Here is a 19,448-nt window from a genome sequence, read left to right on the forward strand (position 1 = left end):
TCCCTATTGTAGGTGCCGTTGAGCATCTTAGTATTCTTACCGCTGCCTGCCGGCGCCCTCACTGTACATGTTCTAGCTGTTGCCTGCCCGCTCCCCTGCCACTGATGTTGCTCTTGATGAGTGTGTAAACAATATAAAGTGGCGCATTTATGGGCAAGGTGGCTGCCCCACAGTGCGCATCACCAAAACAGCAAACGTCCGACCGACCAGCCACCCACCCACCGACACCACCTGCTGAGATCTGTTTTATTTGCTATGCTTTCTAATTGAGCAAAGGCAATTCGTGCTCGGGTTGCCCAAGCACAAGCTCCATGACGTGTCGGCGAGTGTGTCTTGCCTTGTGCCTTGTTTTTCATTTCAGCCAGTGGCTGTAGCTGTGGTTGCGGCTGCGGCAACTGTTTTGATTTGTATTGGGAAATACACTTTTAAACAAACATGCTAAAGACCAAAACAAACAAACATACACAAGCACTGAGGCCAAAAGATGCAAAGCAACAACTAAACAATCCACAAACTGTTTGTATATTGAGAGCACTACTCAAAAGGAAGCTGCTGCTGCGAGCTGTGGGTTTAGCATTAGAAATGAAAGGCAAGAAGTGAGTGGATTACGCATTGCTCGAACTCAGTGTGCAGCTTGAATTGAGTAAGGAGAAATTAAAAATTGAAATGAAACTACCAAAATTAGTTTCAAAATATTTTCAAAAACTTGTTTAATAGTTTTCTTGCAGATTTTCGTTGCTTTTAGTTAGATTTAATATAAATAAATATTGTATTTTATATACCTAAATGTGCGCTTTAATTAACTAATGAAAACTCAAAGCTCAATTTTTTTTAGGCTTTTTCTATTTTATAAATATTTATTATTTGCCTATTTGGAGTCTTAAAAAAATTAAAATAATAAAATATACTCTATTTAATTATAGAAGAATATATCGTCTTGTGCCTTAGAAACCTTGCAAATCATTGGCAAGTGAACTCTTCTCGTCTCTATATAAAATTACAAATTTTAATGAGTTTCTTGACTAAAATTTCAATTAAATTATAAAATCAATTAAGAGGAAATTTGTAAAAAAAAGTTTGGCATGTTTTTGTTTTTTGTGAAAGTTAAAAATCTTGAGAGGAGCTACTCAATTATATATATATATTAATATATCTAAGCTAGAGCATCGATATGATCTCACGTAAATATATAAGAATTAAATATATTTATAGAAAGCTATAAAACCGCAACGGAATTTAACTATAATATATATTAAGCCACAATGCTGATGAATGGGCCAGTAGCTAAAAAGCCTCTGAGTGAGCCTTTGATATATAATATGTATATCCAGATATCAAATATACATATATATAAGTTAAGTAAAAAAACCACTTAGAAACACTCACCAAATTGGCGGCGTTCTCCTTGAGATCCTTGGGATATGCGGGCGGTCCATTGGCAATCAAATGCGGCTCCTGTATGGGCTTCATGGGCGGTGGCAGCTCCAAGCCGGCCTCCTCCTCGGCCTCAAAGTCCGGTTGCTGTGCGCTTACATTGGGGAATTGCGATGGCAATTGGCCAACGCTTCCGCTGGCGCCGCTGCTCGTCTGTTCGGCCAGCTCCTCGGTGTGCTTCTGTGTTAGCTATAAAGCAGACGCGGTAAATATTATATATAAATTCAGATATATATACATAAATATATATAGATAAATATTATTGTGTGTTATAAATAATACTCACTCTCAGATTCTTCTCCGAGGGCTTCTTCAAGAGTGCCTTCTCGTTGGGCGATTTCTCCACTTTGCTCTGGGAGAGCTTGCGCAGCGGCTGCGGTATCCATTTGCGCCTGCAAAGGATAACGGAAAGAGATGGAACGCGATTATTTATGCAGTTAGATCAAGCGAAAGGGTTCACTTTTACAGGAACATGCGTATTGCGGTGGCATTGTGCACGAGCTCATCCATTGTGCACGTTTGTGTTTGTGTGTGTGTGTGCGTTGAGTGGGACAACGCGTCGTATACGCAATTAAAAATAAAACACCCGACCCCTTGGCAAATTGGCTGTCCAGCTGCGTAGCCGACATGAGACTGTCGCCAATAGCACAGCAGCAGATCTCTTTGTCGCCGTCGCCGCCGACGCCGACGCCATTTGCACAGTGGGGCCAAGTTCATGGCACACGGCCAGTTCACACAGAGAGAGAGAGAGAGAGAGAGAGAGAGAGAAAGAAAGCGAGCGCGCACTCATTGCCAGTCAATTTATTGCGTTCCCCTGAGCATTTTGTTGTTGTATACAAACTCGTGCCTTGTGAGAATATCGTTGGTCACATTTAAAAGTGCTTTGTTTTATGATTTCTGTTGCTTCTTCTTCTTCGTTTTTAAGGTTCTTATCATAAAACTGTGGTTTTTTGGTTTTTTATTCTGATAATCATTTTCATTCACTTTTTATGCGCGAAGTTTGTTTATTTTTTATGTGCGCAAAAACCAATTTTGTTTAATTTTCAATTGTTACGCTTATGCGGGTCAGTTTTTAAAGAATCTTTAATAGCCCAGCCAAGTGCAGATGTCATTAATAAGTTGAGTATTTTTCAAAGTTGAATATTTTAATGTTTTTGTTTGCCGAAAGAAGAAGACGGCTGGATATTACTTATAGCATATTACTTTGCTAAATATATGCGAAATAGTCTGAGCCCAAATAGTCCATGCTACCTTCTATACTTCGGGTTTAAAATGAATAATTATATTAAAGTTTTTATTTGCTTTCTATTTCTCTTTATTCTTCAATAGATATTTCTCTTTTAACATTTTACAAATGTTCTTTGTCTTTCTCCTCTATATGTTCTGTCTCTCTCTATCTCTCTGCCTTTCTCTCTTTCTGTCTGTCTTCTAGTCCCGTGCTGCTTTCTTTGTGTCCTATAAGCCTCACTTTCTATAGATATTTTACTGAATTTTCTCTCTTTCTATAGAAGTTTCTACCGAGTGCCTCTGTCTCTTTCTTCCTGTTTCTTTTTTTGGATCTTTAGTTCTCTTCTTTAGGTCTACTGCAGCATATTCTATAGATATTTCATCTCTCATTTTCTTTCTGCAGACTCAGATACTCTCTCTATCTCTCTTCCTCTCTCCTGCTCTTTAAAGTATAAAGTTGACTTCTCACTTGTTTTTAAACTATTTTCGAGTATTTTGACGAAATTATTGTTTAACTTTAAAGTTCTCATACTCTACCTGGGCAGGCTTTTTGCCAAGCTGTCAAATTCATAAATTTCAATTACTTCATCCATCACATTTAGTTTATGACTAAAATTGTGGTCTTTAGGGGGCAATACAATTACTTGTACATATATATATATATATATATAGGTTAATAATTAACTGCAACCGCATTAGCATTGGGCGTGTTTGCGGTCAGAACAGAAAGCGAACGTACATTTTGCGATAGATAATTTTGAAAGAACAGAAAAAACATTGCACGCTCTACGAACAGGAAACGCATTAACTACAAGGTTCAAGTGTCATTAACCTGACTGCCGTTTGCGTGACCTGTGCTTTAAGCTCACCTGTTTAAAAATGTATTCAAAATGTAGCTAAATGACAAATCTATAAATGGTCTAGGAGAATCCATAGACAAAGAACACAGTCATATCGTTGTGAACTGGACTTCCTTGAAAGTCGTGCGGCTACAATTTGGTACAGTTGAACCTTTGTTTGCTAACTGTCATCGAATGTGTTAGTTAAGGAAAGCTGTTTTGCCTGCAGCGCTCGTTGCATACAGCGCGGCGCTTGCAGCTCATCAGCTACGTGAATATTTCGTGCAGATGGAAAGACGAAGACAGGTGGAGGGGCGCATGGCTAGCGACACCTTTCAAGCAGCGTAACATAATTCAAAGTAAAAATAAACATTGACACGGACAACAGGAAAAGGTAGACAAAGAGCGAGAGAGAGAGTATGAGATAGAGAGAGGCAGGCGCTAGGTTCCTGGAAATAGTATTTAATTTATTACGTGCTCGTTCACGTTCAAAATTCATTTCGCTGATGTAATGTTTTAGGCAAATAAGCAACGTTTAATACACATGCACACACGTGTATATACATGTATGTGTGAGCGTGGGCCTGTGTGTGTGAGGCGGAACCTGCGTATTAATGAGGTCGCCCCAAAGTATGCAACAAAAGCTGAACTGCTGCTGCGAATGTATAGAGCGTGTGTGTGTGCGTGTGTATGTGTATGCGTTTATGTATGTGTGTGTGTGTGTGTGTGTGTGTGTGTGTGTTTGTGTGTGTTTGTGTGTGTTTGTGTGTGTTTGTATGTTTGCACACTTGCAAATGTGTCCATTTAGTTCATTGGACCTGGCAGCACGCGCTGTCCACGCCATAGCCCCTCATCCAGCCGTGCTCTACCCGGCCTCGCCCCGCCCATCACTTCCGATCTGCCCACTGCACAAATAAACGCGCTTATTGACAGAGCGCTTGAGACAAAGGCTAGCTAGGAGGTAAGTTGCTTCCCCAGGCTAGCCACGCTCGGCCTGACAATAATCTATATTCATGTTCAGAGCTTGACTCAATAACAACAGTAAAAGGAATTGCTCGCTGGGCCGAGGCGAAATGCCCAATTAGTGTGCAAATATTGTGAAAGTATTTTGTAATTTATGTCCAACTAACTAACTGAAACTGAACAATTTGGCTCGCCATATAAGGTAGAAGATGTGGCGGCATAAACAAATAAATTAATTATCTAGCCTAAATGTATTGCATTAAGAGCAAATAAGTTAGAATAAAAAAACCAATAATCTTTGAATGGAAATTGAAATCGTCTATAAATTGAATTTCCAAGTATATATACTCTATATAGTAATTCTACGTTAATAAAACTCTGCTCTAATCTCAAGCATAAGGTAGCTGCTGAGTCTGCTTCTAATATCTGGCAGAACAAAACGAGTTCTTAAGCAAATAGTTTTATTTGAACGAATAACTTAAATGGCAGCTATATGATATAGCCAGTCGATCCATGCAATGCTAAGAATATGCTATATATAGCTTAAAGTGGCAGCTATGCCAAGTTGCAGCTGCATACCTTACAAGGAAGTCGAGTTCACATGGAACAAAACCAAATCGAAAACGTAAATAAAATAAACTCAAGCAAATTTTCTCTTTATTTTCATATTTCATCATATTATTTAAGAAATTGATTGACTCAGTATATAGATTGACATAATTTGTAATCGCTGGTCAAAAAAATGAAAAGTTTTTAGCGATAATGATAAGATTGTTGGCAATATTGTTATCAAGCGAAAAGTTAATTACAAACAAGACACTTCACAGCTAGAAAATTGTGTAATTACATGTGCCTGATTAGTTTTGTTGTGAGTGCGCAAAAAAAAAACAAATCACGTTAGAGAAACCAAACAGACCATTTGACCGCAGTGCGTATGATTAATGCGAGAACCTTATATACGAATATATATATCCATATATTTGTGTATAAGCAACATATATATAGAGTCTTCAATTGCCGCTTATCAGCAATGACGCCTACCCGGTTCCAGCTGCAGCCCAAGCTGACTAATCCACAAGGCAGTGCAATGTTTACAGGGAGTTCCCACTCTTCTTTCCCTTCTCTTATAAGAAATGAAAAGCCATAATATAATTATATATATATAATTGAAAAGCATAAAGGCATATCCAATCGGACAGCATATGAAAAACAGGTTTCGCTTGGCGCAATTAACGCAAACATCTGTGTAAAATATTAAGCCGGTTTGCAACCCGGCTAAATAGTTCTCCTATTAACTCGGCTAACAACAGACAGTTAGGGTTTTTTTTGACCACGCGATTGAACCTGGAAGTTCCCATCATTTTAATGTTAATCAATATTAACTTGATTGTAAAGCATTTGTAATTGCTCTGAAATAACGACAAGATTCCCGCCTCTATAAGCTATATATTATCTTAGTTATATATAAACCTGTCTAACTCAGAACATCGCAGAGCTGCAGCTACTAAAGCTGGTATGCAGCTTCTCTTAAGTTTTATGTAGCTTAGCTTCAATTAGAATTCTAGTAACTCACATATTTCTCGAGTTATAAAGCAGAAAAGAAAGTCGTTAAAATTATTTTTATTATGTTTTGTTCACTAAATGATACTTTTAATAAATATTTATATATTTGTTCAATTCAATGTTTCAGCTGCCTGTTTTGAATTTTAATTCGAGCCTGAACTTATATTTTCTCTTTCCCAATGCAATTTAGGGCCAGGCAAATTCTCTCTGTATATTTATTTATAGAGCAAAACGTGCATGAGTTAATTGAGATAAGGTATATATATATATATTGTATCTATAAACCGTATATAAACATATAACTACGGCAGACAGCGCGGACAATAAATCAAGTATATTATATATATTATTTTTTTGGATTGAGTCGCGACGCTAGACTACCAAGATTTTTATGCTTAGTCACAATTTGGATAACGTTGCACAAACAAAAACAACCAAAAATAAAAATAATAAAATAAAAAATATATATATATATATAAATATATATATATAAATATATATATATATATATATATCATTGCTGATATTGAGGGACGGAAACGTCTTGGCGTGCGATTGCATACATGTCAAATTTTGTTGTTCCAAATGGCGCTGCGCACACACGATATAATAGCGAATGGGCATCTAATTGAACGTGAGGCCAAACGCACAGTTTGGATTACAGTAAATGCAAACAAAGGCTATGCATTGTGCTGAAGTGGGCACTGAATGGGCACCCAGTTTTTCAGGGGATCTGATTGTAGTGCTAAGTACGGCAAATATGTAAAGAATTTACCAATTTATGGACTGTTCATTAAAGCTGATAGCTGCTGGCTTTATGGCTGCTCGTAATCAGAGTTAAAGTGCACTCACGTGCACATGAAATACTCAACGAATAAGCAGCTACTATTTCACTTGCTATTAGGCTTGTTAATCGACAGCTTATCGAATTTATAGACTAAATGAAAGCTTAGAAAAATGAGCCGGGATTCAGCAGCAGCTGTTGAAATATGCAGCGAATAAGCACAGGCTTTTTCAGTGAGCCCAACGGAATTCAACAAAAATTCCTAATGTTCAAAGAAATTTTCAAGTTTTAGCCTTAACGTTAAGCATGATTCAATAGAATCATAGCGTTACACAATACTACAAACAGATGCCATAGTTACTGAAAAATCAGCACATTTTCAGGTCTTTAAAGAGCACATATAACAAATAGTTAGGAATGGAAACAGTATCCTTATAAATATGCAGTTTTCTATTTCAGCTAAAGGCAAGACTCGGTAATATATTTAAGTTAGCTTCAAGAGGGCATTAATAGACAAATATTGATCGGTTTATCAGCAAACAAGGCTTAGATCAAACTAAGCATACAATCAATAAAAGAAGCCTACAATAACAACTGAAAAAGACACTGAAAAGTCACTGCCTTTGCACAGATTCCCAGAGATTATGAACAAAAAACAAAACTAATCGAAACTTTACCAGGTTTTGATTTGATAATTGCCGCTTAGCGTGGGCGTTTGTGGCTCGACCGGCTCACAGCAGAAGCAGGCGAAGCCTTGCGTCTTCGAATGTTGATGAAAGGGCAAAGTGTCGTATTTGCCATTTGCATTGATATTCAATGAAATCGATTTAAGGAGTTGCGGCTGAGTCTGTTTGGGCCTCTCGTTGACTGCCGAATAGCGTTTCACTTGATTCAAATTTGCAATATTATTATTATCATTATCATCGTTGATGAGATGGCGAACGCGATAATCACTTATGGGCTTAGCACTGCCATTGCCGAAATGTGCACCGTTGTCCAAGCTCTTATCGGCAGCACTATTGTTGTTATTACACATGACTGATAACAAGCTGTGGTAACTGTCTTAACACCAACAAACTATCTAAGACGACGTCGTCGTTTGTCTTCAGACAGCTCTACACGACACTCGCTGCGTATGCTCAACGTTGCGTTCCGGCGTTTCAAAAACAACTGAGGCAGAACTTTGGCAAGCTCTCTCTATAGCGCTAACAGGCTTTCGCTTTCTGGAGAACCCCAACATATATACATATATATAGAGAGTGAGCGGAACCCTCTATTGTCCCTTTCACTCCCCCACTCTAGACACCTACACAAAGAGTAAGTAAGTATAAATAAAAGCCAACTGTGAGCAACAGTTGAGCGTATTCGTGCTCTCAAAAACAAAAAACAAAACATAGTATAAGCCATGTATTCGACTGCTACATACCCTGTAACTGACATATGAAGTTAGGCACACAATATTAAGTAAATATTCTTAAAATTATATTTTAGAAATCAAATAAAATTTGTAATCGCATTCTTCAGCTGGAGAGTAACGAACTATCGATACATATACAGTATCGATATATTTATCTAATTCAAACTAAATTAAATTCTGCTCTTTTTTACCCAGCCCACATTCTTTGGTAGTATTAATTGCTTTAAGTAGATCGTTTTACCTTTAAAAACAAATTAAATATTTATTTCTAGCTAAAGTTACAACAGTTATAATTTTAATGGACTCAGAAGTCCATTATAAATATAGGGTAAGTTTCTCAAATATTTTTTTCTAGTATAAAAGGCACAGCTGTTGCTGCCGAATCAATGATATGTTTAATAATACACATATATGTATTAATATATTTATATATAAATATCTTAATGAATTTATATATATAATGCATAGCTATGTCACTCGCATACCCAACTTGCAACATTTTAATCAACTAGGGTATGCATAAATAAAGTTCTTTCTACGTTTTCGGTTTTATGAGTATTTATCTTATTGTTGTTGTTGTAGTTGTTATTGTAGTTGAGCTGCTCAATGTAATGGGTTTATATCTTTATAGCTAGCACCCGAGCCGCACACGACACGCGATTAAACAGCCAATGTAAAATGTTAGTAAGCCTGCTATGAGCATTAAATTAACGACAAAAATACTGGGAAATATATTAAATGCGATAAATGAATAGATAAATTGTTAAAATATCGTTCGGCGCTTCTATATAATGATTTGTTATAATAAAACTATATTTAATGGTTTTGGTAATTGTAAAAAAAATATTGGGAAATAAAAAAGTATATAAAAATAAATATAACTAAATATTAAAAATTAAAAATTATGCTAAAAAGTAAAATTAAAAATATTTTCGACATTTTTCTATTTGGTACCCATAACAAAATGTTAGTAAATCTTCAAAAGAGTCAAGCATGAACGCATAATTAGTGGAATTTTTATGTATGTGTGAAATGCATTAAATTTGACAAAATATAACAAACAAGACTAAAGCAAAACATATTAATAAAAAGAAATGATTAAGCAATTTTATATATATTTTTGCTTCCATATAAAATATGTTTTGACCATATTTTAAAGCCTGCTTAACACTTCAAGTATATTGAGTTAATCTCTGCGTTTTATCGCATACTTTTATATTTCAACTAATCCACAATGACGCATAAGCCCCAAAGAGAGCAAGAAGTGCATGATAAATCATTGCAGTGTAGCTGCGCAGCTTATAAAGCATATTACAGAGAACTTTATACTATGCGACAATTACGTAAATGCGGCAATTTTTTTTATTTTTTTATCAGGCTGAACAGCTCAGCGACTCGCATTAGGTTTGAGCAATTGAGATGGGAAAGAGAGAGAGAGGGAGAGGTAAGTGAGAGAGAACTGATAAGTTTTATGACAGACACTTTCAATTGGTTTCTTTTCTGTTCACTTCATTTTGATTCCTTGACCAGCAGAAAGACAATCAACAATGCCTGATAGCGATTACACACACATATCTTGATAAACTTCTGGCCAAAATAATTGTTAGCATTGTTATGAAACTAGCTGGAGGTAAGGTGACATGATAATGGACATATACACTTAGAGCAAGGAGAAGGTAGACGCAAGAAACTTGGGCAAATGTTGCTTATATATTTTGATTTATATTTTACTTATACTCTCTGTGTAACCAAGGCCTCGCCTAACTGCGCCATACATTCACAGCAAAAAATCTTATATACTCTCTTCAGGGCTCGATATGTTCTTTCAATTTCCAATAACTTTTCTTACTTTAGCTGAACTCGCTTTAACTAAACTGCTGATTAGATATTTTGTGCTTATCTTGCATATGAATGTGTCATTCCCCAATATTCTCAGCTATTTGACAGCACTTCCAATATCCCAAAAATTCCGATTTCTTTTAGCTGAAAGAGGGTGAAGAACCGAACAATTGTGGCTAGCTTATCTTTTGCTTAAATAAATATGTAAAGAACTCAGTATAAACAACAAATCCATTTCACTAGCCTAAACAAAGATTAGTTCATATGAAAAACCAAGCAGGTCAATGGAACATATGGTTCATATGAACAGCCGAAGTAGGTAATGAAATTTATTGTTCAGAAACAGTGGAATAATGCTTTAGGAAATTATCGTTCAAAGCTGAAAGTAAAAAAGAACCCACTGAACTATATCCAATGATTATTAAATGAGCGCAGTAGCTCACTTTAATTAATTGTTCCATAGAACTATAGAGAATTGTGAACAATATGACACCAATCTGATTGGCACACTATGACAGCTAGAAAAGGATTCGAATGTCAAGGTAATCGATTTTAGTTGAATAGCTTCTGATGTCAGGGAAGTCAATGTGTTTTTTAGCAATTCGATTGGAAATTGAATTTTTATATATTTTCTTTATTTGGTTTTGAAATATATTATGCGATTCGATGATTTGCTGTAGCAACTAGAATTCTACAAACAAATTCTTGTTGAAAACGCAGATTTTTCTTTTAAAAACAAATTTTTAATGTTTTTTAAAAATAAATTTTACTCAAGCTTCAATAAGTTCTCATAGCAGCTTCTAATTCCCACTTGTTATATTCATATTCATAATATACAAGTATTTTATATGAACTTATGACAGGAGTCGACAAGTTGACAATTTGCATATAGTCAACGACTCAATTGTGAAAGCTAACCCACTTTTCTTGACATTTGAGTTGGGCACATGTGCGACAATTGCGTTTAAATATTAAAATGCTGTCAAAATCGTGGCCAAAGGCTTAAAGCTTTAACATGCCTCTGTTTATGGCCCGTTGAGCATTAATTATGCAACAGTCACTTAGAATGTGACACGATTTAGAATGCTGACGTGGCCCAAAGGCCACAGCCAAGTCAAGTCAAGCCAACTTTGTGTGTGAGTTGAGTTTTGAGACACGTTTGCATAGTAAAATAGTGAGAAACTTACCCGCTAAAGCCGCGTCGCTTGGTCGACGAAGACAATGCATCCGCCTTGCCGCGATTCCCTAAAGTCAAAAGTAAATGAATTTAGTTTATAAAAGTTTTGTCTAACTGCATTTCATTTTTGTAAGCTAAAAACTTACCTTGATCCTGCATATCGTTTGGCTTCTGTGAGGCAGCGCCTGCTCCTGTGCCAGTGGCTGCGGCCGCTGCTGATGCTGCTGCTCCCGTTGACGAACCTTGCTTGTGAGCGCCTGGCGGCGGTTTGAGCACTGCAACGGGCACAAGACCCTCTTGTACAGCCGAATCGTCATGCTGTGGATTTAAACGGACCAAACAAAAGTCCGGCTCACTGGCTGTGGGCGGCTCAATAATCTCAACCTGCTGGCCTTTGCTAACGCTCAGCTCATTGCTGCCCGCACTGGCTATATAGTCAGCCACAACCCAGGTGGCCTCCTGGTTGCCCAGCTGCAAGAGAGAAAGAGAGAGTGAGATATGAGATATAAGTATGCTAAGCATGAATAGGAAATAGAAAAAAATTGGTATTGGCTATGCCAAGCTTAGATACTCTTAGGGCAGCTGCATATAGAACATATTTGAAATGTTTTATATTTCTATATTTCATCACTTTAAGCAGAAAATTGTTTTAATGTCTCCCAGTGGACGCACAGAAAAGCAGAGTTAATTGAAATATTATTAAATGCAAATGCATTTCTAGATTCAGCGTTTGATAGTTTTTGAATAAGTATTCCCAAAGGAGCTACAAATTCAGTAAATCAATTTAGAAACTATTATGCTGCGCTTAAAAGGCACGTGGCTTGCATATGCAATAAATTTTAAAATAAAAATTAATATTCTAATATAAAAACTCAATTTCAAGCAATGAATCCTATGGGAGCTACATATTATAGTAATTCCTTTTTGAATTTAAATTAAGTTGAATTCATGAGAATGCATTTGCTTCACAAGTTTGTTAAGCATAAAATCTTAATTGAATTGTTGGTCTCTAAAAAAATTATATATTATAAAATTATTATATTATAAGCTCAACATTTCATATAGATGGAGAATTTATATGCTTGATTTACTCAAAGAATTCTTCTAGGGACAACATCTCTCGTGTTTGAGCTCAAACGCCCTTTGCGAGTGTATAAAGATGATGCTGATGCTGTTGATGGACACACACACACATACATAAGAGATATAAGTGCATCCATTGGAGCGAGTGGACAGCGACTATGCCAAGTGTCGAAGGGCAAGGGCAAAGCGGGCGATTTTATTGATTTAATTTGTGCGGTTTTCGTCAGCTGCAAGCGACACACACTCATCCACACACACACACCCATTGAGTGTATGTGACGATGTGACCCACAGCAAGGACTCGCTTGAACACATACTCGAAATATAATAAAAACTGGCGACCTCCAAACGCAGCTCAAGGATCATTTGCCAACAGAAGCCGAACTAATTAGAAAACAATTCCCCAGCTGCCACGTCCCTAGTGTAAGAGAGGCGAGATGTCAGCATCGATTAGCCGCAACATAATGTTTATTCATAATTTAACGCTTTATTAATTTACACGACTGCTGAAGAATGGGCAGCAAATTTAGCTGTGTTCGAGCTTGCCAATTGGCGATTAGAATCGATAAGTATCCAATTTTATGGCTATTTTAGGATGCGAATCGATTAGGGAAATCAATATGTGAAGGTTAAGATTTTCTACAATGCATATATATATATACTATATGTAGGGCCTGGTCGGGCGCTGTACGAGAGTGAGCTTCATTAGCAGCTCAGTTCATTAGGGCTTCTTCTTCTGAGTGCCTCGGTACAGCTCGCTGCTTATTTATAGCATCAGCTTCAGCCGACAGCGATTAATGTTACTCAAGTCTGCACGACTGTCAGTTACCCTATGCATGCATTTCTTATGCCTACAAGCTCGTATGACTCTAACTCTTAGCTCAAGCTTTACAAATTCAGTTGCAACTGTTAGTTACATAAATAACATGCATACCCTGCATGCTTTTGACTACAGGGTATGAAAAGAACAAGTTAACAGGAAGCTGAGCAATGAGCCCAAGTAGGAAGCTGCCTCAAGGAGCTGCGCGTCAGCTGCTGCTGCTGCTGCTGTTAATTAAGCGCCACACACACATACACATACTTAACATGTGTGTGTGTGTGTACACATACACACATTTAGTGCTCTTACATATATTGCACGTTTCCGCTTGTAATGCAATTAGTCCAAAAGTTTTCAGCGCGTTGAGCATTAAAACTTTTGAACAAACAGTTTCTGCAGGCCACATTAAGAGCTGAAAACGGGGGGGCGTGGCACAGAAATTGTATATTTCAGCTCGCCTGTCAACGCTCAAAATGAGTGCTATTAAAAGTTGTACCAGGCACACACACACATACCTACTCGCCCGACAAGTGAAAAATCGAGAGGCTGCATATAAATCAGCAGCAAATGTTGCCAAAAGACAAATGTCAAACGCTCTTAGTTCAATTATATGCTCAGGGAAGCTAGAGTGGAGAGCAGGCAGCTGTAAAATTGTGAGAGTCTTTAAAGTAAAGCGTTTATTTACCATTGAGACTTGCATAGAAAGGCGGTATTGGCATAAGAGAGAGAGAGAGAAGAGATAGACTAAATTAAAGAGGGCGAATGCTTACACTCGATAGGGATATGTTGAGTGAGAAATATAGATACAGGAGTACCATGGAGAGAGACATAGAGAAAAAGACCTAGAGAGGGAGAGGCCTAGATAGAGAGACAGACGGAGAGAGAAAGATGTAGATAGAAATATATAGTTAGAAAGATATAAATATATGTAGAGAGAGTGAGAGAGATAGACAGATAAATAGATACATAGAGAGAGATCGATAGAGAAAGTAAAATGGGATACATAGAACGAAGGAGAAAAGAAAAACATAAATTGACAGCATAAAACTAACAGAGAGATAACGATTATGTCAGTTTTAAAATAGAGAGAAAAAAGACAACATTGAGAAGGAAGCACAAACTTGTTAAGTTTAATAAGTAAGAAGATTAAGATAAGTCTGATGAGAAGTACATTGAGAAAACGCACAAAGCATAATTGCAGATAAAGAGATACAAAGGCAAGTAACTGAGAACGAGATGAGCAGCTACACAGCAAAGTGACTAATTTTGCTAATGAGTTCAGATCATCATGAACATTCGTGCTATGCCTTACGCAACAGCGTCAGTAGCTGGCATCAACAACATCATGATTATAATTCCTGTGGGCTGCTGCTTAACGCACGCAGCAATAATCAACACTCTCACATACATTCTCACACATACGCGCACACACACACACAGACATGCACACATCGACGTATATAAGCTGTCATTAGGCTGCGGCTGGCCCACATGGCGTATGTGCAATTTCTCTGAGCTTCGATGATTGCTGAAGTGCATTGAAATTGCTTGACTACCGAGCCAAACAAAGGGCAGCCACATGTACCATGCCCACACACACCCCGAACAGTTGAATGTGGTTGCAATTGCAGAGCATTTAAGCTGAGAGCATTTAAGCTTTGATTATACACTCAAATAACAGCATTTGGTTAAAGTCTTAATAGAAATGGAAGCACTGCAAGTTAATTAAAATGGAATTCATGTTTTGAAGCTTTTAATTACAATTTCAATTTAGATTTATACGGATGTAAGAACATATATATAAGGCATATTATATTATGTGTACGAAAAAATTTACTGAGTTAACTAAAAATAATAATTTAATTCAATAAATTTATTTGTTTTTAAGTTTCGATGGCTTAGATAAGAGGGTCTATGATAGTACCATCAAAAATAGAAGACATTTTATATATAAAGAAGTATTGAATACATATTAATTTTATTAATAATTATTTTATATTTATATATCTCCAAACTTATATCACAGAGTCAGCTAAAAGGGCTCAAGTTCGTAGCCCAACTGTGCACAGATTATCTAATTTCAAATTTTAAACACTTCCTTCCTTTCCTTAGCTAGTTTACGAAAAGTTTAACTCAAATAATTGCGCAGTGCAATGTAAAATTTGCAGAGACATGTCTTCAATTTCCTCTACTGCTGCTGCTGCTGCTGCAAGTGCCCTCAAATTAAATTCATCTTCACTTTGTTATGGCATGTTTCGCCTGCTCCTTGTTGCGGTCTTTAATTAAATTAATGAAAGGATATTTCATGCTGCCAAACGTTGCGTATACATAATACTTTCTATTTTTATTTTTTTTTTTGTTCGTTCGCTCGTTTTTAAGCGCGCAACTTTCCATGTAGCTTGGCTGTTGCAAAATGCAATCAGCGCTGCCTTGTTAAGCTGTGGATGCCCCCTTCCTTTCTGATCTTTACTTGCGGGCCACGCCCACGCCCACGCCACTGCTACTGGCCTTCCTTTCAAGCAATTTCCTTATACTTCATGCGGCTTTCGCTCTGCGTAAAATAATTAACGTAGCTTTCTGTTGCCTCGCTGCGCATTTACATAGTTAATCAACGGAACTGAAGAGAGACAGCGAAAAACAATTCTGAACTCTTTAAATGTTAAAAAACTTTCAGCTAAAAAGTTTTCCTTGACAATTTCTTTCGAAAGATTTTCAGCCCAGAAATAAACCTCAATCAATCAACCGTTTACAGGATATACCATTTTTTGAAGACCGCAAATAAATGCCTGAAAATTTAATCATTTTCCTCTTAGCGAAATATATGCACAAGTTGTGGGCGTGGCAAAGTTGATGAAACATTTCGAAAGTGAATTGGAAATCAAACTTGACAAAAATGTTGACTCAAGTCGAAGTCATGAAATCAATTTGAAAAGTTGCTGAAGAAAAGCGCATTTGCATATTACGCAGAGCGAAAGCAAATACTAAAAGGGGCGTGGCAGTTGACCAGGCAGTGCATAGCGTTGCCACAAGATATACGCTTAACAAGTGAGAAATTCCAAAGTCAGAAGTACAAATGGTATATTGAGTGCTGATTACAGAGCGGATAAGGAACGGGGGAACAAATAACAAGAGAAAAGCGGAAAAGTCAGATAAAAGTAAAAGCGAAACATGAAAATAGAGAGGAAGAGAGAGCGAGGCTGCAAGGAAAGTTTGCATTAGCCGAGGCGGAAAATGTGTTTTAGCCACAAAAAAGAAAAGAAAAGAAAAGCAAAAATTTATAAAGCGATTTGGCAAAATGCTTACGTTATTATTGATGGACAAATTGGCAGAGGGCGGGCAGAGCGTGAGTGTGTGTGTGTGTGTCTGAGGCAACCAAGATTGTTAGCTAAAGATGACGGAAACTCCAGGACACATTCTGCCTGCCATTTTATGGGCCGTAATAAAAACACAATTGCAGCTCACTTAAAACTCATCAATCGAAGGGGACACAGACAAGAGTGGAAGAGAGTGAGAGACAGAGAGAGAGAGAGAGAGAGGGGGCGGCGACTAGGAAGGTCTCGGCAGTGAGAGGACACTTAGGGTTGTCAATTTGAATTACCGAACAAGATTTAACTGATTGAAATCTAAGATGAAAGCTGGAGTTTAAAGCGCAGGTAGAAGGAAATAAATAAAGAATAAAAAGAAAAATCCATTTAGAATTTATATTAAGAGCAATATATTATTAGATTAAAACAAGAGGAAATAGGCACACAAATATTTTATGTAGGCAGAGAGATATTTATAAAAAATATAAATTAGTATGAGCAGGAAAAATTGAAGAGAGTAAAAGGTTTCATTGAGAATGTGGGGCAGAAGTTACAGGATATGCTGTCACATATAGACAAATTCTATGTGAATGTTACTTAAAATAGTAGAAAGAAAAACAGATTTCTTATGCTTTTGCTATCTTATAGAAGCAACGACTATCACTTATTAACAGGGTATAACATTATGTTTAAGTTAAATACGCACAGATGTACTCTCTTCACTTTGTCAAACAAGTTGTCTGTACATATATATATATTCATGTATATGTTGTAGGTACATAAAACATAAACGTTAGCCATTATTCAATTAACTGACGCTGTCTGGGCGTGGCTCATGGCAGGCAAAGAGGCCAACAAGAGTAACAACAACAATTACATTGTTACATTGTTAACAATAACAACAAATGGGAAACAAAAAGGCAAGGTGGGCTAAAGAGGCGTTACACAGCAGCCCGAATGAAATAAAATACATTCAGCAACCGAAGTGCCACCCACAACGAGCTGCCAGGGGCCGAACTGTGGTCTCTGATAATTGTGCGACAGCATGTTAACACCGCAGTTGTTGGTTCTTGTGTGCGTGTGTGTGGGTGGTGTATGACATGTGTGTGTGTGTGTGTGTATTGAATGAAAGTCATTTACAACGCAAATCGAATAATTTTCTCAATAAATTACGTGCAAACATGACATGTTGTTAGAGATAAAGCCGGGCCCTTTTTATAGCCTGGTTGGTTAATGCACTCTGATGACAATGCCCATACAGCAATTAGAGGATCATATTTAAGATAACAACCACATATTGATGGCATATTAGTTAAATATTGAACATAGGCCACACAAGATGCTAAAGGAATAAGTAAATAGAAATTCTATCTATGCAATTTGGCAGTTGGCAGGCTATTAGTTGTCTTAAGCAAGCATAAGTGGTAAGACAGTGTTGGAAAGTGTTTCGTTTGATGTTAATGAGTACAATTTAGTGTTGCTAAATTATTATTTACTATAGAAATATATTAAGTGTATCTATATTTTCATGTTTTGCGTGACTTAGCTACAAAAGTGTTGGAAAATGCTGCACAGCACTTTTATCAACACTGTTGAGTATTACACATTCATAGATTATTATACAAGTATATAGAACATAGTTAAATTACCATGTTCTGTCAGTTTATGTTATTAGTGTTGGAAAATACTTCACAGCTCTTTAACCAACACTACTTAGTACTTTAAATATATATTTTTGATTTAAGTATATACAATAAGGCTTTGCTAGCAAACTCACTCTTAAATAACATTGTCAAATGCTATTTTACAATTATTATAGGCATAGACAGCTAAGCAGTGTTGTAAAATACATTACATATCAAGCATAAATATATATTTTCACTGAAATGCCAAATTGAAATACATGTTTTAAGCAATTCTCTTCGCAAGTATAAGCTTTATTTCATTGCTTCCATTTGAAAGTCATCAAAAGTAGAATATAGAACTATTTTAGTGTTGTAAAACTCATTTAAATGATTGAAAAAAGTTATATCTCTAGAATATACAAGTTTCACTAGCTATGCTATACCAATTATTATTTTTATTTATAAATTTGGTGAAATATAGTTTGATAATTGTAAATAATAAATCACTTTAAAATATAGCTAAATATTTTATTTTAGCACAATATTTAGTACAGCCTCTCCGTGCAAGCTCTTTGGGCTTTCGATAAATAATCGATAAATCTAAGCTAATTGCTTTAAACGAAACAAAAAACTTTTTTTCATTCCTTTTAAATTTGAGGAGCTGGCAAAGCTAAATGTTTTTATCGGCAAAGAACTGGACTGGACAGCAATTTGCTGAAGTACATTGCGAAACTTGTGCAACATGCTGCTGCTGCCTGTGGCACAAGCAAAAGAGAAATAAAAGAAGAAAAGTTGGGGTAGCAGAGGATGATAAACAAGGCGAGAACCTTTTGCTTGTGGCACAGCCCAAATGCTGTTGTGTGAACCGAAAAGCTTGGGTTGGACAAGCAGGCAGCACAACACAGCACAACACGTTTAGCAGTGTATTGATGGTCCGAAAATGAAAAATGAAAACACACATACATACACACACACACAACATGTGTGCTTAAATTCGGGCCAGTCAACGAGGGAGCAATTGTAAATTGCTTTGCCTTAACGCTTAGTATTGAGTTTTGTGGCCTTGCTGCGACTTGCAAGCCATCAAAGCTATCATTTTTATATACATAGCTCAACTAAAGCCCTACTTGTATACCCTTTTCTCTCTCTCTCTCTCTCTCACACTTTCATCTCAGCGAGACTCATAAAAGCTTAAGCTGGCTTTGCCTTAGTTATATTTACAACGCAATTGTGACTGCAGCCTTAAGTGTTATACTATCTGCAGCTGTATCTGCATATCTATTTGTGTATCTGCATCTCTATTTGTATCTGTATCTGTAGTTATGTGTATCTAAGATTCTAGTTACAGTTTTGCATTGCATAGTTCTGTGCG

At 36.7% G+C, this 19,448-nt stretch overlaps 1 protein-coding gene across 2 annotated transcripts in view; it reads right to left on the reverse strand.

The window, feature by feature from the left end:
* Nucleotides 1-19,448, reverse strand: part of LOC111591934 (triple functional domain protein) — a 46,678-nt gene that overhangs the window by 7,494 nt on the left and 19,736 nt on the right. For both annotated transcript variants that reach the window (XM_030223788.1, XM_023303871.2), the window contains 4 exons: nt 11,390-11,714; nt 11,254-11,311; nt 1,721-1,826; nt 1,387-1,623 (listed from right to left, as the gene is read on the reverse strand). In XM_030223788.1, the coding sequence (XP_030079648.1) occupies nt 1,387-1,623; nt 1,721-1,826; nt 11,254-11,311; nt 11,390-11,714 (726 nt within the window). The remainder of the gene's footprint in view (nt 1-1,386; nt 1,624-1,720; nt 1,827-11,253; nt 11,312-11,389; nt 11,715-19,448) is intronic.

This window comes from Drosophila hydei, unplaced genomic scaffold (genome assembly GCF_003285905.1).
Source record: "Drosophila hydei strain 15085-1641.00,03,60 unplaced genomic scaffold, DhydRS2 tig00000283-arrow-arrow-pilon, whole genome shotgun sequence".
Classification (NCBI taxonomy): Eukaryota; Metazoa; Arthropoda; class Insecta; order Diptera; family Drosophilidae; genus Drosophila; species Drosophila hydei.